At 37.2% G+C, this 26,687-nt stretch overlaps 4 protein-coding genes across 20 annotated transcripts in view; 2 read left to right on the top strand and 2 right to left on the bottom strand.

Moving 5' to 3' along the window:
* Positions 1-3,080: 3,080 nt before the first annotated feature.
* On the bottom strand, positions 3,081-9,182 carry LOC135127869 (large proline-rich protein BAG6). 4 transcript variants are annotated; one of them, XM_064054530.1, is made up of 17 exons: positions 8,879-9,182; positions 8,662-8,728; positions 8,490-8,607; positions 8,209-8,443; positions 7,846-8,061; positions 7,607-7,789; positions 6,687-6,825; positions 6,446-6,637; positions 6,183-6,382; positions 5,862-6,127; positions 5,077-5,798; positions 4,831-4,970; positions 4,596-4,764; positions 4,276-4,500; positions 4,014-4,223; positions 3,662-3,956; positions 3,081-3,606 (listed from the first exon to the last, which is right to left on the bottom strand). In XM_064054530.1, exons 2-17 carry the CDS (start codon positions 8,722-8,724, stop codon positions 3,401-3,403), a joined length of 3,579 nt encoding a protein of 1,192 aa, XP_063910600.1. In that variant the 5' UTR covers positions 8,725-8,728; positions 8,879-9,182; the 3' UTR covers positions 3,081-3,400. The 4 variants fall into 4 exon arrangements, with proteins under 4 accessions (XP_063910600.1, XP_063910602.1, XP_063910603.1 ...); XM_064054532.1 differs by having other exon boundaries at positions 6,449-6,637; XM_064054533.1 differs by having other exon boundaries at positions 6,687-6,813.
* A 39-nt stretch (positions 9,183-9,221) lies between these two features.
* Positions 9,222-10,391, top strand: LOC135127872 (magnesium-dependent phosphatase 1-like). The gene is made up of 4 exons (XM_064054535.1): positions 9,222-9,428; positions 9,480-9,537; positions 9,588-9,809; positions 9,858-10,391. The coding sequence occupies exons 1-4, from the start codon at positions 9,320-9,322 to the stop codon at positions 10,027-10,029; spliced, it is 561 nt and encodes a 186-aa protein (XP_063910605.1). The 5' UTR covers positions 9,222-9,319; the 3' UTR covers positions 10,030-10,391.
* Positions 10,392-10,477: 86 nt separating this feature from the next.
* On the top strand, positions 10,478-19,138 carry LOC135127870 (calcium-independent phospholipase A2-gamma-like). 3 transcript variants are annotated; one of them, XM_064054534.1, is made up of 2 exons: positions 10,478-13,597; positions 18,905-19,138. In XM_064054534.1, exon 1 carries the CDS (start codon positions 11,099-11,101, stop codon positions 12,692-12,694), a length of 1,596 nt encoding a protein of 531 aa, XP_063910604.1. In that variant the 5' UTR covers positions 10,478-11,098; the 3' UTR covers positions 12,695-13,597; positions 18,905-19,138. The 3 variants fall into 3 exon arrangements, 1 of the variants encoding a protein (XP_063910604.1); XR_010280293.1 differs by lacking the exon at positions 10,478-13,597 and adding an exon at positions 14,811-15,817; XR_010280292.1 differs by lacking the exons at positions 10,478-13,597; positions 18,905-19,138 and adding exons at positions 14,811-15,817; positions 18,352-18,898.
* A 3,833-nt stretch (positions 19,139-22,971) lies between these two features.
* LOC135127866 (F-actin-monooxygenase Mical) overlaps positions 22,972-26,687 on the bottom strand; it is a 150,079-nt gene continuing 146,363 nt past the window's right edge. For 7 of the 12 annotated variants that reach the window (XM_064054517.1, XM_064054521.1, XM_064054528.1 and 4 more), the window contains 3 exons: positions 24,397-24,553; positions 24,013-24,296; positions 23,408-23,957 (listed from right to left, as the gene is read on the bottom strand). In XM_064054517.1, the coding sequence (XP_063910587.1) occupies positions 23,671-23,957; positions 24,013-24,296; positions 24,397-24,553 (728 nt within the window). In that variant the 3' untranslated portion in view covers positions 23,408-23,670. Of the gene's footprint in view, positions 23,958-24,012; positions 24,297-24,396; positions 24,554-26,687 lie in introns of those variants that run through there. The other 5 variants (XM_064054522.1, XR_010280291.1, XM_064054524.1 and 2 more) reach the window with 5 other exon arrangements.

Genomic DNA, 26,687 nt, shown 5'->3' with positions numbered 1-26,687 from the left:
TCCTCACACAAAATTGCTAATAGTTGATTTACGGCAATTAAATCAACCTAACGTTGTCCCACTGTGGGAAAAGGACCGTGAAAGTACGGCAGAATTCATAATATCGTGGACTGAAGTACGGGGAGATTAAAAATTTCTCCCCTTTGGCAGTTATTATCATCATATCACCGAGCAGTTTTTCTCGCAACGCTGGATGCTTTTTTGTGTTTATTTATCATGTGTTTGTTTGGGATAAGCTGGGGACAGTCCACGATGCGGGGGACACGATATAAGTTCTCAAAGCTAATTGTTTTAAGTAACCAATTACTTGGAAAATGGCATAATTTATCAGCATGTAAATTCTTTGTTTAAATCGCTGATAAAGTGTGGCATAATTTAACATTATGTAAATTCTTTGTTTGAATCATTGATAAAATGTGGCAAATATTAAACTCATGTAATTTTGGTAGCTTTGCAATTTTTCACCTCATGCAATTTTTCTCTATCTCACAACTCTAGCTGCAGCTTACTCTTTGTTTTTTTTAACATATAGAGTTTTCTTTTAACAACATATTTTCAGTTTCTTGTTGGGAAAAAAAGACTTCGTATATTAAGAAATAATGGACTAAATATACGCCCCGCCCACCCACCCGTTCTCAATTGTAATGAATGCTTTATTCATGGTAAGCTAAAGTGCGGAGTTTAAATTGCAAAATCCAAATTTCTCTACAAGAAATTACCACATGAAATATGTTTTTAAAAGGGTAGAATTTTTTAGGGAAATATTGATGTAGATTGATGAAAGGAAGTATTGTAACCGAGTCCGTCGGCTGATTCTCTACTTTTACATTTTCTCGACCTTTCATGACCCCTAGAGGACGAAGAAATAGGTCTCCCATTTCCGTCTGTCTGTCTGCCGTCCCGGATTTTTATTAGATAGACAATCTCCGAAAGTACTAGGCGGATTGTTGTCAAATTTTTTATTTATATTAAGGATATCATGTATATGATATCACGCTAACCAAAATTTGTCTAATCATCCCCACCACTAATGTGATGACGTCACTTTAAAATTGTACATAGTAAATGGGTTTTAAAATGTATAAAATAACGCATGTAGTTTATGACTCCTAATTGAATTTTTACCCGAAACGTCCATTTTGCAATTTAATTTGGAATCTGCAAAACCGAATGCTTTGAAATCTTGCAGATGGTTTACAGTTATGATAAGAATGATATATTTTTAATCAAAATATATTTACTTATCCTCCCTAAAAAAATGATGACGTCACCCCAAAATTTTGCTGAATAAATCGTATCTAAGATGTACAAAATATGATGAGTCTGTAGTTCTGATTTATCATTCCATTCATATTTTTTGAATTTGCATATACAGGTGACTCAAAAAAATTAATGAATGCGTACATTTATTTTATTGATTTAATCAGGAACTACAAGACCGAATGCTTTGAAAATATTGGAAATGTTTTAAACTTATCATAGCAATGGTAATTTTTTTATCAAAATGTATTTGCTCATCCCCCATAAAAAATTGATGTCATCCCAAAATTTTTCTGAAAAAATTCTTAAATGTATAAAGTATGATGAATGTATTGTATACTTGTGATCTAACACTGCATTAATATTTTTTAGATTTGTTTATACGGGGTGACTGAAAAAAAATAATGACTGAGTCAATTTATTTTATTGATTAAATCAGTAATTGCAAAACTGAATATGTACTTTGAAATCTTGATGTTGTGAACTTATTGTAAAAAAAAATTTATTAGGTCATCTCAAAATTTTGCCAAATAAATTCTTTCGAAAATGTGCAAAATATGATCAGACTATACTTGTAACTTATCATTGCATTCATATTTTTAGATTTGCTTATATATGACAAAAAAAAAATGAATCAGTCAATTTATAAGAAAGTGAAACCAGAAGTGAGGGAAGTTCTGTCGAAGTAACTTTCGACCAATTTATTTTTTTTTCATGTAAATATTTTGTTGTTTAATGTTTCCATTAAATTGTCTGCTGTCCAATCTTAATCTCCGATAAGAATTCTTTGCTGTTTAAAAATTCACGACTGTATGGCGAATTTAAATGTCGTTTATTGCGTTTTATTTAAATGGCAGAAGCGGGGGGCGCGGTTCCTAGTCGAGCTGGCGGAATTTATCGCGTCGTCTGTACAAAGGACGCAGACCTAGAATAGAGTTACAGGCGACCGAGATGACGTGACGCTGTCGGTTTGGCCCAATAGCCGGGACCCAACATCATGTGGGGAGAACAACCACGACCAGGAGTCCCAAACTCCGCTCATGTTACAAAGCCCCCTATGGGTAATTTGGCTGTGTTCTGGAATTAAATTGATATAGTTTTTATTGAAATTTTGTACTTTTGACTGCCATAATTTTAAATTTGCCACCACACGTCCGTAATAACTTGTGTATTTGCATCCAGTTACTTTAATTCAGATTTTTCTTTATGTTTATTAAATTTGTGATAATCAAATATTTACATTGATTTAGCACGTTTAATTTAATTTAATGCCAAGGCCAAATTTTTGAAATTTTTCAAATTTTGTTCACATGCCAAGTTAAGGCGGGATGTTTGGGTTATCACAACACATGTCTCAATTAATGAACTGTTAATGATTTTGGGGGAAATGTCAATATAAAGATGTATAGGAACGACTTTAATTTATAGTTTTATAAAAAAGATGCAGAGAAAGTGCAAGTGATTATTAATAAGAACATTAAGACTGTTGAGTAAACTATTAAATTCGAATTCAAATTAAAATGCGGTTGGCGCCTAAATTGGAGCATATGATTGGTTGAATATGATCACATGATGACAGCCGTGCGTTTAAATTAATGGCGCAATTACGTAACTTTTCAGCTACAATATACAAAGTGACGAAATAATTTAAAAGCTTTAAATATTTTGATGGGTTTAGTAAATGAGGCCTTCTTTCTAAATAATATATTTTACAATCAGTTTTATTCTCATTATTCTAGTAGTTTTTTTAATGTCGATTTTTTATTTGTCTAACTTAAATTGAATTTATTCATTTAACACGCTACTTAAATTACTCCACATATAAATAACTGTTGGTGATTTATTTATTCAACTGTCTAAATTTACAACTTTTTTTTTCCAAAGAAAAACAATATCAAAGCACATCTCATCACTAATCACATAACACATACTTAATAAAAATACAAATTAACTGAAAAAATCTATATACTAATCAGTTAAACAATAAATTAATTACAAGTGTGAATGCAATCAAAGATCTTACAATATAAGAAAAATAACCCACAAAACTATAAACAACCAGTACTCACAGTGATGATGATAATAATATAGGATAAATACAACGGTTAAAGTGAGACTATATTTGTCCAATATTATAATATTACTGCGTCTTAAAATAAGTTGAAGCGTTTGGAAACCTCTCTGGCGTGAACTCAGCGTTATCTCTTAACGCAGTCTGCACTGTCGTTCTCAACAAACTCCTATAAGCGGCTTGTACATCTGCAGAATCGCCTGCTCCTTGGGATACTACTTCTAGGGGTGCGACTGATGCCAATCCCGTCGATGTCACCGCTCTCCTTACGCTCTCTACATCACACGACAAAATTACACGAAATAGTTGGCAACCCTGACAATCACCCACCTGCAATGACCTGTGGAAGACTCCCTTGTGGCTTAGTACTATTAACGATCTTTCTCCTCTTGGTTGGCATTCCTGACAAATAGGCGTCACTAAAAGGCGCTTGTGGGTTTTGCCGCCTCTGCCTCTGTACATCCCTTGTGATAATCGGCACCCAGTCCTCAGGCACTTGACCATGCCACGGTTCCGCACCTAACACTATATTAGGTAAAGGCTCTTGATCATCACCTAGTGACAGTGGCGGCAGCTCAGGCACTGGCGTCTCGCCTGTAGCTAAAGGCTCATCCAACTCCATAGGCTAAATTAATCATTATAAATTTCCTTGTTGTATGACTTCAAACTGTCAAACTCTTACCTCTGCTTCTTGTTGTGACGTACTCCTAACCTCACTCTGTACCGGCTGCTCAGGTGGCGTTGGCATCGGCACATCCGTGTTTCGGACAATATACGGTTCAATTTCAGCCTCGTTGAGGCCTAAATTTGCCATAAAGTGCCGCAGGTTGGCACAACTGGTGATCATCGTCCAGTTTTGTAGCTCCGCCGGGATTCCTTGCATGTACGACGTCTTTAATAAAAATTATGTTTGGAAATGTTTATGCACACGTTTTCGGACTTACGATGATTTGTTGGAACGTTTCTTCGACTCCTTGCTGACCGTTAAGGCTACTGTGGAGAGCTAGTGCGCACATCATTTTAGCCAACATTAAACACTGATCGACCAGTGTTCGCATGTTTTCGGAAGTGAGGTTGGTAGCAGTGGTGATTATGTCGGGTAACCGTCTTCTGAAAAGGGTCTCCACGGATCTGACTATGTCTATGTCGTCCCGAACGCGCAGGCGGCTCTGAGCATAAATATATGAGTCACCGTGGTCTAACCAATCGCAGCCGAGTTTTTTATAAATGGCGAGTGTTTTGCTTTTTTTACTCTGTAACTTACAAAATTTTGGAAGAATGGCTGCATCTCGTTGACGAATCTATCCACTCCCGCATTGATAGCTTCTGGTGTGTTTGAACCATCAAGCACTCTGGTATTGAAGAAAGTTCGTATTTCATTGGTCACTCGATTCAAGGGTTCGAAATTTCCGGTATTCAAAGTAATCATGTCACTGAAATTTGACAACGAACAATGACGTAATGACAATATTCTGTTTGTAAATTGTTAGCGCACTTACACGATAGTCAAATTTCTCGACAATAACATGATGAGGTCAGTAATGATGCTTTCACCAGGATTGTCCTGAGACTCGTCAAGCGGTAGTTGTTGCAAGATGTCTGCAATTGTGGGTCCTTGCAACATGCTGGGAAGATTGGCCTAAACATTTATAACAATTTAGTGTAATAGAAATATTTCTTTGTTCACTTGCGGCGTTGAACTCGGGCACCAGTTTTTATTGTTTTTTTTTTTTTTTAATACGTACCAACGTGCTCTGCAAATTCGGCAACAAATTGGCCAACCCCGGCGGCATTTGTCCAGCCGCCAGCCCGGCGCCAACTCCGCCCTCCGGCCGGCCCTCTCCGCTGGCCTGCCCACTCGAACTCGCCGCCTCTGCGCTGGCTCCGCTCTGCTCCGCCTGGGCGCCGTTCGGGGGCGGCGCGTTCGCGGCGCTGGCCTCGCGCCTCCGCCTGTACGCTGTCCTCAGCGACGAGTAGATCTCGTCGAATAGACTGTGCAGGTTCTGCGTGGGCGGCCGCTCCCGCTGCTCGCCTCCCTCCTCCTCGTCCGGCTGGCGGGGCGGCTGCCTGGCGGTGGGCACGCCCGTCGCCTGCGGCTGCACCCGCCTCCGGTGAGTCACGTGGTGCGAGTTGCACGGCAGGAACGGGTCGAAGCCGCCCTGCATGGCCTGCTGGGCCAGGTGGACGTGAGGCCGCGGCGTCGAGCGGGTGTGCGTCGACGTGGTAGGATTGGTCTGGGTGTTGCTGCGGGCCTGGGTGCTCTGGGTGGCGGTCATCTGCGGCTGCGGCGGCGGCGTGGTGCTCGCCGCGGAGGAGTCGGCCGAGGCGGTCGGCGACGTCGTCGTCGTCGTGGTGTTCGTGTCAGAGGTGGGGGCGGTGGTGGTGATGCGGTTCATTATCTGACCGGCCATTTGGACGAGGGATTGCAAGAATTCGGGCGGAGGACCATTTAGGGTTCCTTGCAAAACTAGAAATAAATTAAAACAACGGTAAATGTGTCATGATGTTCAGGTCTTGCATTTCTTCTAACCTTCAGGTGTCACTTCCATAAAAAATTCAACACTGGAATTATTAAAGTTGGGCACGTTAAAAGTATTTGTTGTAGACGTCGAAGTTGTGGGGGTCGTGGTGGTCGGCGTCGAAGTGGTAGTTCTATTTTCGCCAGCTCCGACTGTGTTATTATTATTATTCTGCATTCCTCTAGCGTGAACTACGTTCACTGGCCGCGATGTAGTCCGAACTTCAATCGGGAAAGATTGCACGCGCATTGAAGCAGCAGGAATGAACGGGAACCCCCTGAAACACCCCAACTTACAACCACTTCAAAAGTGTATCCACGAAAGAAAACCACCTGAAATTCATCGTCGGTGGAGTTCCAGTTCCAGTTCCAGTTCCGGTTCCGGTTCCACTTCCATTTCCCGTCGCCGCCTGCGTAGTCCTCGTCGTATCCCCCGAACTCGACGCCGCCGTCGTCGTGGTCTCAGTGCTTGTGGTGGCAGCACTGGTTGTTGTGGATGCGTTTGGACGCTCCGCCGACAGGTTAAATTGAGCCTTTACGTGAGAAAATGTCAAAATCACAAAATACCGTTTTTAATCGAATTTCCTGTTACTTACTACCTCGACTTGGATTGGGATTCCGGCCTGCACCACCGCAGAATGCTGAATCAGGATTGGACGACACAGCAGCGGTCTTGGTGGGGGAGTGCGAACGCGAATGATGATGTCGCTGAGGGAGTGGTAGGCGTGGCCTAGGAAGTGTAGCACTTCGGAGACTCGGGTGAGCATGGCTTGGGTTTGACGAACATTCTAGGGAATGCATTTATATAGTCACCGAAATGGGGAAGCTAAAACGTACTTCTTGTGGTATTATGGGGTCCTCGACCATGAAATGGCGGTACCGTTCCAAGAATGGCTGGAATCTGGTCTGTAGTTGGTTTAGTGTTGATAGAAGTTCCGCCATCTCTGAGGTCCGGCAAGCATTTCTAGAAGCACGACTTACATAAAAACGATATTTTCTTGTTTTTAAGTGAAAGCTGAATTTCTAAAGCTATATATAAAAAAGTCTCTGGTTTTTTTGCAACACTTGAAAATGTATTTGTTTGGTTGTACGTCAGTGACAAGGTAAGTTTTGTCTAAATAAATTTAGACCTTTTTTTTGGTGTTATTTTTCTTCTTTAACTTTTAACTTATTACAAGATTTATTAATCAACCATTTGTTAAAGAAAGATCTATGAAATAATTGTCGAAAGTTACTATCGCACACAAAAGTATTGTCGGTACCCAGCAGCGACGGGTATTAAGACTGCTCCGCCTCCTCACTGACTGTTTCCATAATCCCTAAACATCTAAATAGAATACAATGGACAAAGATCAAAACTTTCTAGTTTCCATAAATTAGGAAAAAAAGTTAGCCGAAAACGCTCAGGAAGATTTTTGCTTGCATCGAAAATCAAAACAAAATGTAGTGTTTTAATCAATTAGCGGAAGTCAGAGCAATAAAAAAGTCTGGACCGTCGGCAATGTGATCCAGTTATTGCAATTCGTAGAAAACATCTTTTAGTTTAGTTTCTGTGTTTTAAATTACGAGTACCATAAATGATTTTCAGTTCTGTCTGCAGTCGCACCTCTGTTATTAGATACGGCAGCCGTGATTAAATTGTTTCGTTATTTATTGATTATAAATCACTATTCAAGAATAACAATACAAAAAAAAAAAAACGAAAAAATTGTTGCACCTTAACCTAGATAATTTTTTCAATATTTCAAAAAACTCACTCTGCAAGAGTCCTAGCGCTGACGCCGCCGCCAGCTCGCTGTTCACTGCTGGACCCTTCCGCCGCATCCGCCGGGGGCGTTGCTTCCTCTGGTGTTGACGACGCTGACCGTTCAGCCGGGGGAGACTCTGAAGTGCTTTGCGTCGGATTGTTAGCATCAATGGTGACCTCAGCTGCCATTGGTCTAAATCAACACAATCGGTCGCAACGTATTTACACACAAAATAAAAAATAAGTTACATGGAGCCCGAAGCGGCATCAAACAACGTGTTCTGTACAGCCGATAGAACCATGGCCTCGTCAATAGTTTCGTTATTTCCAGGAGGAACTATGACGCGTGCTTCTATAATAGGAGTGACTTCCTCTTCCTGCTGTTCATCTGTGGATGGCTGGTCATTGGGTCGGGCCGAGGGATTTTCCAATAAAGTTATAACAGCATCAGCACGTCTCAGCATTCTAAACATAAACCACTTTTTAAGTAAAGCAGGCTGTGTCTACATCTGTCAATGAATGTGTCATTCATGACAGCTTAACACTCGCCTACGCTGATTTAACGTTTGAAATTAAAATGTTGTTCGGATGACGAATATATGATAAAAGTACCTTCTAGCGACGTTCAGACGACTCCCGGCTAAACTATGTGTCGGCGGCGGGGGTACAATCCCCTGTGACTCCATTAAATTACTGGGGAAGGCCATGGAACCCAAATACATAGTGTTCTCGGTTTCAAAGCCTCTGAAGCCCCGTCGCTGGGGCTGGGGGGACGCGGACCGCGTAGTTGGGGGGTTCTGGCTTGGCGGGGCCCTTTGTACCAAGTGTACAACCTTCCCATTGACATCTACCAACAACAATCAATAACGCTTCAATGTTTCCACAAAACTCACCATAATCGCTAAGTTTCGCGCTATCTTGTAGCACACGTCCACAGTATATGATCCTCTGCGTATCCGCCGGAATGTTCACCGTGTCTGCAATTTTCGCTTTAAATTCCTCGACGGTGATCTATCGAATCAAGTTATTAATGCAATTTTACGATTTGATTTTCAGCGCACTTACGTCGTCGTCGACCGTGAAGGTGTGATTCTGAGAATCGAGGGTTTTCACCGTGAGCACAATCATTTTTCTGGAATGTGAAGGAGGTTAGTGGGCTTATGGAAATGACGAAGTGACGACGCCCGTTCAACTACGCACCGAAAACGATTAATTATCGCGGAACGGTGCACAGTTTGTTGCTCACGCAAGATAATTTTATCGTTTGGGCAATTTGCTGTACCTGAATGTTTTCGGATCTCACAACATTTTTAGAGGTTAAGCGATAACTTTGGGGGCGCAACAGATCGTCCACCAATGTACACACAAATTTGGAAATGAACCTGTACTTGGAGCGATTGCTAGTTTTTTTTTAAACACACCTTTCACAACAAAATGACGACGGATAGACTCTGCGGAAAACGCAAAATGACGACGAATACCACACGACGGTTAATGACAGGACGCGATCATTGGCTGCCAACGTTGCGCAACGAAATATAATTGCGTCTTTTTGGAAATATCACCCGTATTACCTATTTCAACCAGTTTTTGGTCGTGCGTGGCGATTTCTAAAGTTTACTTGAATTAGTAACGGGTATATTTTGCTTGAATCGGTGCAAAAGTATTAAAATAAGAATCAAAAGCCCCCATAGTTACTTTTAGTACCACCTGAAAATCAACAATGCTGCCAACTAACCTCGTATCTACGTGTATTTTCATTGTTCAATTTGCAAAAACTCTTTCAAGTCAGATGGCAGGTGTTAAACCAAAGGTCTTAGTTTTCGATTTGGGTAATCACGTACGAAGTTATCATTGCAAATATATAATTATTCATTTTATAGATTACACACTTTGGCCTTTTTGGGTTGATACTCATGTTACCCCCCCTTTCCGAAAAACGTAACTATTTCAAAATTTACAACAATAACAAGTTAAATAATAACTTCTAGGTCACAAGGAGTGATTATTGATTCACTTGGCTATAACGTCAATCAATATCCTGAGCCCTCAGAAGTTCTAAGTGACTTGCATAAGCAAGGTTATATTTTAGCAGTGGCGTCTCGTACTGGAGAAGTTCAAGGGGCCCAACAGCTTATTGAATTACTTGGTTGGAAAAAGTACTTCTCGTACCAACAAATTTACCCAGGCGGTAAAACTAAGCATTTAACAAAGTGAGTACAGATGTTTTTAAGTGAACAAATAGCGACTTCTCTTTTAAGCATAAAAAAAGCCTTGGGGGTGGAGTTCAAAGATATGATATTCTTTGACGACGAAGGGAGAAACATTAGAGACGTTTCAGAACTGGGAGTACTTTCCATACTTGTGAAAAATGGAGTAACAAAGAAAGTGGTCAATGATGCAATACAACAATTCTCTGCACAAAGGTCATAAATTTTATAAAGTTTAAGCAGAGATGGTTATTTGAGTAACAAACACAGGCACAGGCAAGGTAACGGCGGAAGCAGCCAATTGCGTCAGAACAAAGCCAAAGAACATATTTTTCCAGTATTTGTTTTCTATCAGATGTTAACTTATTTTGTTTTATTTTTGTAAATGTGTGGCGTCTTTAATTATTCCTTGTAAATTAAGTTCTTCAGATTGTTGAACTCTTTGTTTGTGTAAATTTCGTCATTGGAACTTACCTAAAAAAAATCATGAACTTATGTTGCATAGTATGTTAGATCTAACCTTTAACGCTAATACTTCCAGTACGGGGCTTAATTTGTTATCTAATAATAATGAATAGTAAATGATCGACTTCTCTAAATATAATCTACAAACCCGCTGCGTCATTCTAGTACAAATATTTAAACATTTACAATGCACATAATCGCCTTACACAAAAGTGGCGCGTTGAACAGAATAGGGAACACTCGTCTCTGGAAAATCAAACACCCTGTTTTCTTGTGGAAAACTTCGAATACAAAACCAAATTGTTTAAAAAATAAATATTGACATAACCTCAATTACACCGTGACGAATATCACACACCCCCACGTGACGTCAGGTTGGCATTACTTATCGTTTTTTAGTCATCAGTCCATCGAGCGTTGCTATAGTAATTCGGGTTTAAAAATAACCTCTTCACTTGAAAATTTTCTATATTTATGTGACGATGCACTTCTTTTTCCGATGAATTTTAAAATGAGACACACTTTCGAAATTAATCGAAACAAAATTCCCGAGTTGTAGCTAGCGCTTTGGTCTGTATGCACCATACGTCAGCTGTTATTGTTTACCAACTGATGAGGTGATTGCGCAAACCCCCTACCACCAGTTTATCTCACGCCACTCACTGCGTAACATCACAATGGTATAAAGTAGGAAGTGTAAATAGTGAATCAACACTTTAAATAGTTTTTGGTTAACAGTCATTTAAAAATTACTCCAGTGATCGATTTTTTCGAAAAATCGCGTAGTGACAGTTCCGCGATTGTACCATGAACTGAGTCTTCGAAGTATGCAAGGACGAAATTTGATTGTTTCTCAAACGAAATTAATGAGTCAGTTACGAAGTTATTTATCCAAGCTTGTAACGGATAAGACTGTCGACAATGCCTTCAACCAGGAAGTTGCACAGTTTTTACAAAAGTTCCAACCAACCATCAACAGTATTAGTTTTTGGAGATATTTTGACTCCCAGTCGGAGACAGCCCTCAAGAAAATCGACCCATCGGAGAAGGCAGAAGTGATCCCCGTGAAAGACAGTCCAAAGGAGCTTAAAAAAATCGTACCGAAATGGAAAGAAACAAGTGTCATAGTGAGTAAGGAAAGTGTGGCTGCACAAACTCACCATATCTTAACACTTATAACAACCGCGACCACAAACCAGTCAATACTGAAGAGAGTAGAAGACTTAAACACCCAATTAAACAAGCATGCCGATGCCAAACATATCGCAGAAAAAGCAAACGCTGTGAGACTGCTTTTAAGGCTACGACAAAAAACCACAAGCCACGAAATCCATAGTGCCACGAACGAAGCGCTGTCTTTGTTGGGGTACGCCAGTCCCGTCAAAGGAAGAGGAATCAGGGTCCTATCCATCGACGGCGGCGGTGTTCGTGGAATTCTCGTCATCGAAATGTTAAAAAAATTGGAAGAACTAACCGGTAAGCGCATTCAAGAGATGTTTGACTTGATTTGTGGCGTCAGCACGGGGGCTATCATCGCAAGTTTAGTAGGAGTGAAGCAACACACCCTGGACGAAATCTCCGAGATTTATAAAAACCTCAGTATTCAAATTTTCACGCAGTCTGCTTTGAAAGGTACAAGCAGCTTAGTCTGGAGTCACTCTTATTACGACACAGCTCTGTGGGAGAAGCTCCTTCAAGAAAAAATCGGCGACCAGACACTAATAAGCACGTCACGGAGCCTAGATTGCCCCAAACTTTGCATTCTTTCGGCAGTGATAAATCAGTCATCACTATCAGCCTACGTTTTTCGGAACTACACCCTATCGTGTCAGGTTCATTCAAAATACGACGGCAACCACAAACACATGATTTGGGAAGCCGTTCGGGCGTCGGCGGCAGCCCCCACGTACTTCGAGGAGTTCAAACTAGGCAACAAGCTGCACCAGGACGGGGGGATTTTATTTAATAACCCCACGGCTGTGGCTATTCACGAAGCGCGCCTACTCTGGCCTGAGACCCCCATTCAGTGCGTTCTTTCGTTTGGGACCGGGCGCACCATTCCTCTACCCGTCGACCCGAAAAATCTAAACTCCGTGAGTGCGTCATCCTGGAAGAGCAAATTTTACGCGGTTATTGAAAGCGCGACGGATACTGAAGGGGTTCACACCATGTTGTCTGATTTGCTTCCTGACAAAATTTATTACAGGTTCAATCCGTATCTAACCGAAATGCTAGATATCGCGGAGATTGATTCCAAAAAATTGGAGCAGTTGAGGAGAGACGCAGTCATGTATTTGAGGAGGAATGAGGACAAGTTTCAGGAGGCTGCGCGGATTTTGAATCACGAGAAGACGGCGAGTCAGAAGGTGGTTGATTGGTTGGGGTTGCAGAAGGAGATTCTGGGATTAAAAATGATAAGATAAGGGTGGGCTTGTATTATTGTATGTAACAAAATTAGAATATAAGTTGCTGCGGTAGTGGCGTGTTACCCGAGTTTTTGTTATTGTTTTTATTATTGCCGTGAAGATGTTCTAGGTAGATGTACCTAAGGTTTTGTTTATAGATAAGTTTTAAAAACCTACAAAAAATGTGATGCAAAGAATGTGATATTTGACTTAAGTAGAAAAAAGTATTTACTGTGTTGTAATGACGATATGCAAATAAATATTTTAGTTTTGATTAAATTTTTTTTATTTGTACTGATGGGTTTGGGGTAACTTGAAAAACTAGAAATTAAAAATAGAAGTGTCTAGATAAATTAATTGTTGGTGCCAGTAATTTAAATGAAAAATTCCGCTTTCAGTCTACATTGAGCTGAGGCCTAGGCTACGAAAATTATTGTTGCTATCTTGTTTACTGCATAAAATATCTGGAGGTGTGTCCCACACACGTGCCGCTGTACCTCTATTTTTATAAAATGTTGACACTGACACGTGTGTTTACAAAGGATTCAAGGATCAAGTGTCTACGTTTTATTATTGTTTTTTCTTAAAGCTCCAGAAATAATCTAAGAGATTTGCAAGGCCATTGTAAAACGAATAATGTTTATCTGAACCGTAAAAAGCAACGACAGTTGTTATTTATAGCCTGCAGTTCCGGCAATTATTTTTTGTTTCAATTCCAAGAATATAATATAGTCAGTATTAAGTAACTAGCTATCAATGATGTTGCCAGTTTGTTAACACCCCGAATTTTAGAAATAAGTGGACATAAATTCTGCATAATTTCTCCGGCACCGACTAGTGTTAAAAATCATTGTTTATTTATTAATTGCGCAATTGTACATCCTTGTGGCTTTATCAATCCGTGACTTCATTGCGTAGTTTGTAAGTGGTTGTCTCGCACTATTGTGCTGCTGAATCGTTATCATTTCCTCCTAATAATTAATAACACAAGCTAAAAAAAAAGCTTCAATCTGTTTTATTTTCTAAGCTAAACAAAGAGAAATATTGTAATAGCGTTTAATAATAATTTAATATCGGGAGTCCAAATAAACACGTTCACAACATTTCATATTAGAAAATCACTTGTCGGAGGGGGACAGTGGCGTCGAATGTGATTCATTTTTGTTTAAACAATAATTTCTCTTGGGTGAAATTACAAATAAAAATTTATGTACCCTTTCTGTTTACAAACACGTGGTTTTCACTAAAATGGCAAAACAAGTGACGTGGCAAAAACAGAAGGTGTGAGTGATGTCCTTTTATAATTATATTTTGCTTTTTTTTCTTAATATATATATATACTATTCTTTGAATAACACGATATTCAAAAACATGTTTTTAATTTCTTGTAAAGAAATAAGTATTTTGCAGTTAAGCTCCGCCCTCTTGGTTCTCGGCGAATAAAAAAATCATCGGAATAGCGATAGGGCGGGTGGGCGGGCTTACATTTTGCCTTTTTGTTTTAATTTGTGTAGACTTCTTTTCGCAACAAGAAACTTAAAACATGTTTAAAATGGAAAATTTCAATAAAGAAACATCGATTTTGCAATTAGGCTCCGCCCCATGTTTTATGTTTCTTGTTGTGAAAAGGTGGCTACGTATATTAAGTAAAAAAAGCAAAATATAACCCCCGCCCACCCACCCGGTCCGAATTCTGATGATTTTTTTTATTCGTCGTGAGCCAAGGGGGCGGAACTTGACTGCAAAATCCTTATTTCCCTACGAGAAATTAAAAACATGTTTTAGAGTATCACCCATACCTGCCGTGATCTAAATATGCAGTAATCAAGTTTTCATTCGTTGCTAGAGCTAGGGGCGGAGCCTAATTGCAAAATAATTGAAATAGGGTGGGTGGGCGGGGTTTATATTTTGCCTTTTTTTCTTAATATACATTGTATTATTTGACCAACACGATACTCAAAAACATGTTTTTAATTTCTTGTGAAGAAAAAAATATTTTGCAGTTAAGCTTCGCCCCCCTGGTTCAAGGCGAATAAAAAAAATCATCACAATGGAGATAGGGCGGGTGGGCGGGCTTATATTTTGCCTTTTTGTTTTAATATGTGTAGACTTCTTTTCACAGTATGAAATTTACAACACGTTTAAAATGGAAAATTTGTACATATAAGGAAATATCGATTTTGCAATTTGGCTCCGCATTTTAACCATGTTTAAAGTTTCTTGTTGTGAAAAGATGGCTACGTATATTGAAAAAAAAAAGGCAAAATATAAGCCATTTTTTCAAATATAATATGGTCTGATTTTTTCCGACAAAATTTGTGACACAAATTACCGAGTAGCTGTTGCGACGAAAATCACACGAGTCGACGAAGGAGACGAGTGTGATTTTCCAAAAGCAACAGCTACGAGTTAATTTTCACACAAATTTTGCAGAAAAAATCAGATCACGAGTTATATTCGGCTTGACAATCCAAAGAGAAAATTTTTATTTACTTTTTACGGACAATAATTCACATAATTTATAGTTAGCATAGTAGTTGAGTAACCATACCTACCCAGTCTAAATAGTAACAAAACAACAAGACAAAACGTAAATAAATTTCTAAACATCAAATTTTGTGTGTGCTGCTGGTTGATTTTCTTAATTATGGGAGCAAGATTTGGTAACAAGACTGTGTTTGAAATTCGAAATGCAGTGAAAGAAAGTCAGTGCCGAAACACTGCAAGAACGCAAGATTCAATTTGGAAGCAGTTTACAGAATTTTGTGAAATACGCAAGTTTTCTCTAAATAAAGCAGTCGAAATGAACGAGGTGGGCAGTATTTTGGAAGATTATGTCTTTAACGCCAACAGAAAAGTAATTTGTATTATCATTTTTTTATTAAAGTTCATTTGACAAGTTTGACAAATTAATTTGACATAATTTATTTCGCTGAAAAACAGTGTTGTTGCCTGACAGAAGAATGTTTTTTCACTGAAAAAATTTTTCGGTGAATGCCATTGGACAAATTTCAAATAATTCTGCCATTGTATTGGTTAAGAATTTTCGAATTGGATTGTCATAACAAAAATTCCATTTGACAACAATGTTTGCCTGATACATCCTGATATAAAGCGAAGGGACAAATCAGCAAAAATCGAGTAAGCAGTTAAAAATGTTTGACGTATCAAAAATTGTCAAAGTTTTCAAAACCCTACGTTTAAAATGTTCGCAGTTAATTTGAGGTCCTCAGGTGTTTTATTTTCGGATAAATTTAAAGGAATCTGGTAGTTTGTTGCTGGATAAACTTGAAAAATATTTTGAGCCTTTGGTGTTTTTATTTTTTATGAATTTGAAAAAGCCTTGAGTGCCGCAGTGTTTTTGGGTATCCATGGTGTATCATTTTGGGAGCCTATGGAGACTTTTTTTGTAAATTATTTAAACCAATTTTGGGGGACTTTGGTGTTCTATTTTTGGAAAAGTCTGTCTTACTGACCTGTTTTTGAGTTAATTTTGGGACCCTGTTTTTTTTTGAAAAATTTTAAACAATCTTGGGGATCTAGGTATTCCTGTTTGGAAGGAATTTGTGCTTTGGAGCCTCTAGTGTCTTTTCTTATAATAATTTAATTAAATTTCTTAGAGGATATAGGTTTTTGATTTTTCAATTTTTCGATTTTTTTAAGGTTTCGATATTTCGACTTCACTTTTTTGATTTTTCGATTTCTCAATTTTTCGATTCTTTAGGTTCTCAATTTTTGGATATTTCAGTTTTGGGGTTTTTCAGTTTTTCGATGTTTCAGTTTTGGGATTTTTCAATATTTCTGTTCTTCGACTTTTCCATTTTTGACTTCTGGACTTTTCGATGTGTCGACTTTTTATTTTTTCGATTTTTAAATTTTACATTTCTCAAATTTTTAGTATTTTAATTTTTCAATATTTAAAATTTTAGATTTTTAGATTTCTCGATTTTTCATTTTAGCTCTTCCATATTTCAATTTTTCAAATGTTTCGATCTCTTAATCTTTCGATTTTTCGACTTTCCGGTTTTAGATTTTCTGTTTTTCAATTGTCATTTTTCAATTTTTCGATTTTTGAATTTTCGATTTTTCAGTTTTTTGATATTTTAATTTTTCAATATTTAAAATTTTAGATTTTTCGATTTCTCGATTTTTCATTTCAATTCTTCGATATTTCAGTTTTTCAAGTTTTCGAATTTTTCAAATGTTTTAATTTCTTAATCAATCGATTTTTCGACTTCCCGGTTTTAGATTGTCTATTTTTCAATTGTCGTTTTTTCAAATTTTCGATTTTTCAATTTTCAAATTTGACATTTATAAACTGTCAATTTTTCGATTTTTCAATTAATCGATGTTTTGATTTATTGCTCAATTTTTCGACTTTTTAGGTTCTGAGTTTTTGGATATTTCAGTTTTCGGATTTTTCAGGTTTTCCATTTTTCAGTTTTTATTTCATTTCTCAGTTTTTGAATAGTTCAGTTGTGGGATTTTTCAATATTTTGATTCTTCGACTTTCCCATTTTTGGCTTCTGGATTTTTCGATGTGTCGATTTTTTTACTTTTTCGATTTTTAAATTTTAGATTTTTTAATTTTTAGAATTTTCAATGTTTCGATTTCTCGATTTTTCAATTCAGTTCTTCGATATTTCAATTTTTCAAGTTTTCGAATTTTTCAAATGTTTCGATTTCTTAATCTTTCGATTTTTCGACTTCCCGGTTTTAGATTTTCTGTTTTTCAATTGTCATTTTGTCAAATTTTCGATTTTTTAATTTTTCAAATTTGACTTTTATAAACTCTCAATTTTTCGATTTTTCAATTAATGGATGTTTTGGTTTCCCCATTTCTTGACCTTCGTGTGTTTCGATTTTCCTGTTCTTCCAATTCTTTAATTTTTTTATTTTTCAGGTTTTTTATTTTTCAATGTATCGATTTTTTAAGGTTTCTATTTTTCGACTTCACTCTTTTGATTTTTCGATTTTTCAGTTTTTAGATATTTCAGTTTTAGGATTTTTCAATACTTCAATTCTTCGGCTTTTCTATTTTTGACTTCTGGGTTTTTCGATGTGTCACCTTTTTACTTTTTCAATTTTTGGATTTTTGAATTTTAGATTTTTCAATCTTTTGATATTTTAATTTTTCAATATTTCTTAATCTTTCTATTTTTGGACTTCCTGGTTTTAGATGTTTCTATTTTTCAGTTATCCGATTTTTTAAATTTGGGAGTTTCGATTTCTCGATTTTTCGTTATTCGGTTTTTAATTTTTTGATTTTTAAATTGTACATTTTTTCGATTTTCAGTTCTTCTATATTACGATTTTTCAATGTTTCGGTTTTACGATTTTTTAGGTTTCGATTTCTCGATTTTTTTAATTGTTCATTTTTTTTCACACTGTCAATATCATGCAGTGTATCGAAAACAACCACAAAAATTGTCACTAAAAACATTAAAAAAAAATTCATGCAAAATAGAACAGTGTTTCCAAAACGTTTTCCCGAAAAAAAATCCATTGGGTTATTACGATTTCAACAATATTCTTAGTTTAAGACGTTTTGCTAGAATAAAATACAAATAAAGAATTAATTCTTAGTTAAACAAAATATGTAAAATCATCTAAATATGTACCAAAAATATTCACTTAGTCGTTATAAAAACCAACCAAACAACTATTTCCCGCAGAAATTATAGTCTAAACCAACCAAATCGCTTCTGAACGCTTAGAGTCGACATTGGCTTGAGCGCGTTCTGGTCTGTAAATCAAACAAGTTCTAAATTTGGCGCTTGCCTTTGGCGGTTGAGGACTCCAATGTCAATAAGGGTGGTTTTGCAAAATCTGTGGTAGAACAGATTGGATAGATTCAAAGACTTTAGGTAATATTCATATCCACAGCATCCACTTTAATACTGTAGGGTGTTTTTCAGTGTTTGCTGGTACACAGGAATAAGTGGTTAAGAAAAGAAGACCACAGTAAATAAAGTTGGTTTCACAAAAAACGGGAAAAATCAGGTTCTCATAGATCAATGAAAAGCAATGGGAATATGACGTTCATGTCACTGTCATTTGTCCCGTTTTTTTTTTGAAACCAGCTGTATGTGATCATTTTCTGCTGAAGAAAATTTAACAGTATGAGTGCGCCAACAGATGAGCGTTTTATTGACGATTTGATCAGAAACTCATCAGTTATTTGTACAACGCGAACACAAGGATCAGATTTTATTTTTTGGTTTCTAGAATATCCAGACTCATTCTGCTCTAGAGGATCTCAGCTGATGAACTTGGACACGTTTCCATTGAAGAGGATCCACTAGATATTGAAAATGTTTGCCTTCCAAGACCCCACATTAAGTGTTAATATACAAGAATTGAAAGTAATTTTAGACAGAAATGTGCAGGAGCACCAATCAATTTAAGTCAAATGGACTGTATAGTGTATAGTTTCTTAAATAAATGTATTTTATTATTTCATATGTAGTTTTGCTCTTCCCTGAAATTGACGCCCTTGCAGGGGTGTTATTTACGCCACTGGAGCGAGGGAAGTTCTGTCGACCAATATTTTTGTTTATAATTATTAGATTTGGTGGGAAATGCTTGAAAACATTACAACAATAGCAGTAATTAAAGTACAATCAAACCTAATAGCGCATAAAATTCGTTCCCCTGTAATAAATAAATTCCGGGTCTTCAATCAAAATTGGGAAATTTATATAATAACGTGGATTTTCGCTCGGCTAATAGGATCATAGAAAGTGAAAGAGGTCTCAAAACTGCGATAATTACTCCTGCTTTGACATTTGTTGCAGGTTTCTGTAATAGAACTGTCAGCTGTCACATATTATTATGGCCACATGATGGCGCTGCGATCGAGTAATCACCATAGATAAAATAAAACCATAATATAGAACGCAAAGTCCCTAAGAAATTTTGGGTACAGCGCCACCTATCCGCGTGGTGACGGTGCAAAACCACGACCTCCCAGGACTTTACATTTATTTTATTTTTTTTTATTTTTTCGCACTTTTACAGAAAAGAAAATGCTACGAATACTTTCGATTTTTTATTTTTAACCTTTTGTTATACAATTCCGAGGCTTTTTTATAAACATTATTAGTAAATATTTTTGTTCGCGTATCTTTACCGCTTAAAATTAAATTCAACCCTTTAACATAAGTAAATATTGTTAAAGAAACCATTTTGTCTATAATTTCTTCTTCAATTTTGTTTTTGTGCTCACAGGTGAATGAAAAATTAATGTGATATCGAAGGACAGTTAAAATTTTGATTTTAATATTATTTGCCGAGGTAATGTTACTTAAAATAATTTTGGAAATATTATATATTTTGTTGAGGTTTTTTATAAACTCTAAATTGCAATATGTTAATTTTCGACGTGTTGGGTTATATTCTCTTGTACTGATCAATTCATGGCATGGCTCATTTTCGGAATATTGACCAACTATGTGAGATTTACATACTGAACACTCTAAATTTTTTAAAGTTTTACAGATCCAACCGGACACATATCCAATAACGCTTTGGTGTAAATTTTTTTCTAATTCAAATGCCGAAAGATTTGATATGTACCTGTTGACATTAAAGGTTTCATAAAAAATTTCGTTGTTTTGATCATTATTACTACACTGGCTAATTTTATCTATTATTCCACGTACATTAAATAAATCGGGAATATTTGTACTTTCACAATTTGTACCTATTGATTTTGATCCACAAAAATTTCGAATTAAAAATGATTTAAAATTGTCTCTAAATTGTAAAGCTGTTGGATTTGTGGCTCGGCTTCTTTGACTTCGAATTTTTCCAAAATAATTTTCAATGACATCCTGATTTAGAGCACGAGGTAAAAAAAACTTACACTTGCCACCTTCTATCAAAATCTTATATAAATTTAAAAATCCTTCCAACGTTTTGATCCAATTCTTTAGAGAAGGGGGTACTGTTTTCTGTCCATTACTATCTACAAAATACATATTGCCCAAGTGTTGAATAGCTTCTTTCCAAAATTTTGTATGTCCCGAATTTCTGTAAACCCCACCAGAAAAAGGCTTTCCACAGCGTGGACGAAGTGTTCCTCCATTTATGCTATCGAATAGTTGGTCAAAAAATTTTATAATCCTTGCAGTTCCCAGGGTTTCTCGACTTAATTTGGTATTACCTATTAAATATACATATTATACATCAGGTTATTACCTACAGTGATTTTACCAATTACCACTCTCAACTAATAGTTTTATAGTTGACGCCATCGAATGACTCAACACTTGAGTTGCATATGCCACTTTCATTTTTGGAATTTTGTCTGGTATTACATGCAGGTCCGTAATTTTATATAGTGCTCTTAATTCGCCACACGCTGAATCATTGACATAAGCTTCCACAATATCATCCCATTTTGCTACTAAAATTTCGTCATTTACTTCCCAAACCAAATTCTTCGTTAACATATTGTTTCTTATCCCCTTTATCAAATGAGGCCCGTCATACAATGGTATAATTTCTTGTTCTTGTACTATAATTTTTCTTTCTAATTGCCGACTAGATTCTTCGTTAATTTTGAATGTTTCCTTTATTAACATATTTACACCTGCTTGGTTTGTTGGTCCCTGGTCACAAACTGTAGCGATAACGGTTAACCCACAATTTTGAACTTTTTGAATCAAAAATTTCAATAAACTGGCTATACGCGTAGATTTGGTTGTAGATGACGAAAATCCGCAATAAATAGGTTGCTGCCATTTCTTAAAAAGCCCAGCGAGAAAAAATACAAGAGCGTGATCCGCAATTTCTAAACTTTGTTCCTCACCAAAATCTTGAAATCCATAAAATTTATCACTACTTTTTTCGTAATCAATATGAGGCATTATGGCCATTTCATCAAAAATCATGCTACAAATTTTATCTCTTTCTTTCAATTTTAACACAGCTTCCCTCAAGTTATCAAACACTAATTTATTAAATCCAGGATTAATTGAGACCTTATTCAACATCGACATAACTGTTTGTCTAGTTGGAAGAGCAAAAAACTGTCTTAATTTTGAATAACCCCGTCCTGTGTATTTGTGTAAGCAGAGTGCAAAAATTTTCTCTTCAGTGGTGTACCTGCGTCCTCTTGGTTTCACATTTCTTTTTCTCAACTGACTCAGACAAAAATTTATAGCGTCCTGTCCTAATACTTTGCTGTTCAGTTTCATTTCAAATTTCGAAAATATTTTCAAACGTTGGCGGTAAGATGCTGCTCTAATTTTATCTCTGCGATTTGGAGGTTTAAAGTGGGACGAACATGTGGATGAAGTGGCAGGAATCTTTCTTAGTTCAGGAGAAGTCCTGTTTTCCAAATCTAAATTCGGTATTATACTGTCTTCCGATATATTGACTTGTTCACCCGAATGCGTGGGCAAATCGCTTAGTGTATTATTAGCAATTTCTAAAAAAATAATTGTTTTGTATTTAACTACTTGGTTAAATACTTAAAGTTACCATTTGGAATCAGTATACTAGGCACAGCAATGTTCCGTAGTTGTTTACCGTTTAGAAAATCAGATGCGGTAAAGTGCAGACTACAAACCCGGTGTGATTTATAAACCTGCGTTGGATCTAATGTTTGGAGCGCAGGATTTTGGATCCGTTTCAGCCATTCCCTGAACCGTGTTTGGTCTTTTAAGGGATTAGGAAACCTGTGCCCCTTAGCACCAACACTGTAGCACTTGTGGACGCTACACAGCCTCATTTTAAACAGCTAGTTACTCAAATAATAAATAGACAGAAGCACTGACAATGACAGTATTCAAAAATTTTTTTGAATAAAAGTCAAATTCCCGGTTGCGCCAGCTATTGGCGTGGTGACGGTGCGCAAAAAAATTTCTTAGGGACTTTGCGTTCTATATTATGGTTTTATTTTATCTATGGTAATCACGCGGCTGTTATCGCCTTTCGCCACCTCTTCGACGATCTGTGATCCTGGTCCAAAGCTGAGCATCGAGGCTCGCCGGCTTTAGCACTGCCAGCATGGATTTAGCACCGACAGCATATATTTTCGCTCGACCAAGCTCGCCCGTCTAATAGGATCACAGACAGTCGAGGAGGTCTTGAAATTACTACCAGAAACCTTGTAATAGGCGCAAAAATTAGGCAACCCAAAAAACACATGCTATAACTAACGCACCGATTTTAGTTATTTTGTTTAAATTAAATAAATATATTTCGTTAAATGTTTACTGGCGTTGCATGAAAATCAACAATTCTTTTAAACTTTTATTTTGTATTAGAAATAAAACTGTAGAACGTATGATGTATAAAAGCATTTATTCACACAAAGACAACACTTATAATGCATTCACAAAATAATATTCCTTTGTACAGTACTTTACAATTCCTTATCAAAAAATACAATTCACAATCACAATTCATGTTTTAAATATTGTAAACTTAATGCTAACAAATGTATCACTAAATCATAACAAAAGACTAGTTAACGTGAATTAGCAGAAATGGACGTTAATAGAAATAAACAAAATTCGAAAAATATAATAATTATAGTGTTAAGAGTCTATAGGTATAGTCAGAATAAACGAAGAAATACGAAATAAAAAAAATTGCACGTATCAAACCAAACTCGTATGTTTACCCTGCCTATCCTCCTAGTTAATAAAATTGCCCTAAACGAATCAAAAGTGATGTTAATATGGAAAACATAATTTGCTAGAGAACAATTTGTTATGAAGCGATTACTTTTCGGGCGTTTTCCTAATCGGAGTTAATCTCAAACCTTTAGCGAGCATCTGTTCTTCGAAATCCCGATCTTCGTTAGAATACCTGCAAAAGGGAAGTTCTTGTAACCTCTGTAACTACGAAATCCCAACGACAAGAGTCAAATGAACATGCCTTACCTATTCTACAAGCTTGCCGCTAGGAGAATAGGTGCTCTATAATGTTTAAACTAAAAATGCGTGCAAGTGTTAACGGAAAGCGACTTAAAGAAAATGTTAATGGAGGTAAACGTCAAAATCGATACTGGAAAGACCCCAATGCACAACTAAGCCCCACACGATATAAGCAAAGAGTAAAAGCAAGCATGCGAGTATGGAGATTCTCTGGTGTTCAGGCTGCCGACCGGTCGTCAGATGAGGTGCTGAATCTCTACGTCTACTTAAACACCTTAAGCGGTCTTCCTCTAACAGAGCGATCAAAGAGTCTCTCTTCGCTACGATCTCCATCATTTCGTTGATGATACTGCCCTCGATTTCGACTTCCTCCTGCGTTTTTTGTTCCTCTGAAAGAACAAAAAATGTGTATACGATCGACTTTATGTATAATATTTTAGTTACCATTTTCTAGTCGTTCTCTCAACTCGTGCTGCAACCTAGCATGCCGGTCCTCCAGTTCCAATTCCTGCGCCCGAACCATCAACTCCCTCTCGTACCGCCTCAGCTCAGTCCTATCTCTCATCAAATCGAACCACTCTTGCAACAACTCGGATTCTTCTTTGGGATAGCGACCCTCGACTTCGCCTCTGAGTGCCTTCTCCACTAAAACCCCCCTTTCTTCCAATTCGCGCGTCTTCACTTCCGTCTCTTCGAGTTTTCGTTGTATTTCTTGCGCCATACGATGTCTGTCGAGTTAGTTTTGTTAATTAGTTTAGTTAGTTAGTCAACACACTAACAAACTTTAGTTTTGTTAAGTTGTCTACTAGGTAAGTATGGGGTGTTTACCGTTTTAACTGAGCCTGGCGAGCCAATTTCCGAGCACTTTTACTCATTCGGTTGTTCGAGAGACTTGAGACCGAGTCGAGAGTCCCGGACTTGTCCAGAGTATCGCATGAGCTCCGGTCGTGCCGCTTCCAGTCGTGCTCTCCATCAGAACTGTCATCTGTCGTAAATTAAAGTTAATTTTAACAATTTTCTTGTATCTACGAACGCCAGAATGTATAAAACTAACTCAAACGTCTCCTTTTCCTAATCTGAGACGATTCTGCATGCTCTAAGTGTGTTTCGTCGCTCAGAATCATCAAAAAATGTTGAAATATAGTTCAGATTTAACAAAAATCGACAAAAATACTGTTTCTAGTTAAAATTTGATCGTTTCGTTGCTCTTTCCGAGACCGTTGGGTGTCTGATTGGCTTAAAACTACAAGAAAACGCTACAAAAGTGACGCTTCTGAAGAATTTTAACAATTTTCTTGTATCTACAAACGCCAAAATTGACCCAAACTTCTCCGGAAGGTCAAAGAGTACAGAGGAAGCAGAAGAGGGTACAAGCAGGAGACATGGACGAAGTAAAGAATATGTTCAAAACGTTAATGGAGGAAATCGCAGGAATGAAAAGAGACCAAAGAGCATACCAAACAGAAGTAACAACACTAAGGGAAGAAAAGTAAAGACTGACCGAAAGATTAGAAAGAGTGGAGCAACACTTAGAAAAACTGGAAAAAGCAGAAAGGAGAAACAACATCGTAATCAAAGGAGGGAAACTACAAGGAAGCGAAATAACAGCAGGGGTTGAAGAACTCCTAAAAAATAAGGTAGGAATCCAAACTAAGATACAAGACGCAAGATTAGTCAGCGAAAAATACGACATAGTAGTAGCAAAGATAGAGAACTGGGACACAAAAAGAGCAATCATGAAACAGAAGAACAAATTAAAAGGATCAAAAACGTTTATTGAAGACGATTACACCAAACAAGAGAGCGAGATACAGAAGAAAATAAGAGGAATAGCAGCAGCAGAAAAAGGGAAAGGAGTCGAGGCAAAAGTAGGGTACAAAAAGATGATATGGGCAGGAGAAGTCTGGCATTGGGACACTAAATTAGACAAATTAGTGAAAGCACCGTCGCACCCCAAAGAAAAAATCCAAAAAACTAACAGAGGAAGAAACCACACACCGGAAAACAATGACGACGTATGCAAAGCTCATGGATGACCCGATAGGAATTACGAAGAGAAAGAAAAACCCGAAAATTAGAATAGGAACATGGAATGTTCGAGGAACATATAGCGAAGGAAAACTCAAACAAATAGTTCAAGAATTACAAAGGTATAATATAGATGTAGCAGCTATACAAGAGACGAAACAAAAAGGCAAATTCATCACTGAAATAGACAACTACATATTATTTAATAGCGGAATTGACAACAGAGAACTAGGAACAGGATTCATGGTGAAGAAGAGCCTGAAAGGAGTAGTAATTACTTTCAAACCAATCTCAGAAAGAATGAGCTATATAAGATTGAGAAGTAAGTACAGGAAAATAAGCCTACTGAATATACATGCACCGACTGAACAGAAAGATCTAGAAGTAAAAACAGAATATTACGAAGAACTAGAAAGAGAAGATGTGAAAATACCAAAGCATGACATTAAAATGGTTATAGGAGACGCCAACGCAATGATAGGTAAAGAGAATTGCTACAGGCCAACAATCGGGAAAGAAAGCAAACACCAAAAAACGAATCAAAATGGAGAAAAACTGATAGAGTTTGCAGAAGAACATAAAATGGTAGTCAAAAGCACCTTCTTTGCGCAGAAAGAGATCTACAAAGGCACATGGATGTCGCCTGACGGAAAAACGGTCAACCAAATATACCACATACTGGTAGAAAGGAGAGATGCCCAACTAATAATCAGATTAAGAAGCTACAGGGGAGCAGAAGCGAATTCAGACCACTTTCTAGTAAGAGCAGACCTCAAACAAGAAATACCGAAGAAAAAAGAAGGAAAGAAGACGCAACGTGATATAAATGTAAACAAACTTAAGAAAGCTGAAGTACAACAGGAATACGAACAAAAGATGAATGAGAGAATAAGATCAACAGAGCAAGACATACCTATAGAAGAGAGGTGGGAAGAACTACAAGAGAACATATGGAAGACCTCGGAAGAAGTACTACGGTTCGTCAAAAAAGACAACAAAAATAGAAACGAATGGTTTGACGAGGAATGTAGAAAAGCAATAGAAGCGGGGAGGTCAGCCAGACAGAAATATCTAAAATCAAAAAATGAGAA

The sequence above is a fragment of the Zophobas morio genome, unplaced genomic scaffold (assembly GCF_036711695.1).
Source record: "Zophobas morio isolate AGI-343-1 ecotype UQ-CSIRO unplaced genomic scaffold, CSIRO_AGI_Zmor_V1 ptg000012l, whole genome shotgun sequence".
Lineage (NCBI taxonomy): Eukaryota > Metazoa > Arthropoda > Insecta > Coleoptera > Tenebrionidae > Zophobas > Zophobas morio.
Note: the sequence above shows the minus strand (reverse complement) of the source record. Positions and strands in the feature narration are given on the sequence as shown.

Excerpts from the sequence above, each read along its gene's own strand:
- LOC135127869 (XM_064054530.1), bottom strand. The coding sequence starts at position 8,724 with ATGATTGTGCTCACGGTGAAAACCCTCGATTCTCAGAATCACACCTTC. Across the intron at positions 5,799-5,861 it reads TATGGAAGTGACACCTGAAG|TTTTGCAAGGAACCCTAAAT; the intron begins GTTAGAAGAAAT and ends ATTTATTTCTAG. Across the intron at positions 4,224-4,275 it reads AAACGTTCCAACAAATCATC|ACGTCGTACATGCAAGGAAT; the intron begins GTAAGTCCGAAA and ends TTTTTATTAAAG.
- LOC135127872 (XM_064054535.1), top strand. The coding sequence starts at position 9,320 with ATGCTGCCAACTAACCTCGTATCTACGTGTATTTTCATTGTTCAATTT. Across the intron at positions 9,429-9,479 it reads GGTCTTAGTTTTCGATTTGG|ATTACACACTTTGGCCTTTT; the intron begins GTAATCACGTAC and ends TTCATTTTATAG. Across the intron at positions 9,538-9,587 it reads ACCCCCCCTTTCCGAAAAAC|GTCACAAGGAGTGATTATTG; the intron begins GTAACTATTTCA and ends AATAACTTCTAG.
- LOC135127870 (XM_064054534.1), top strand. The coding sequence starts at position 11,099 with ATGCAAGGACGAAATTTGATTGTTTCTCAAACGAAATTAATGAGTCAG.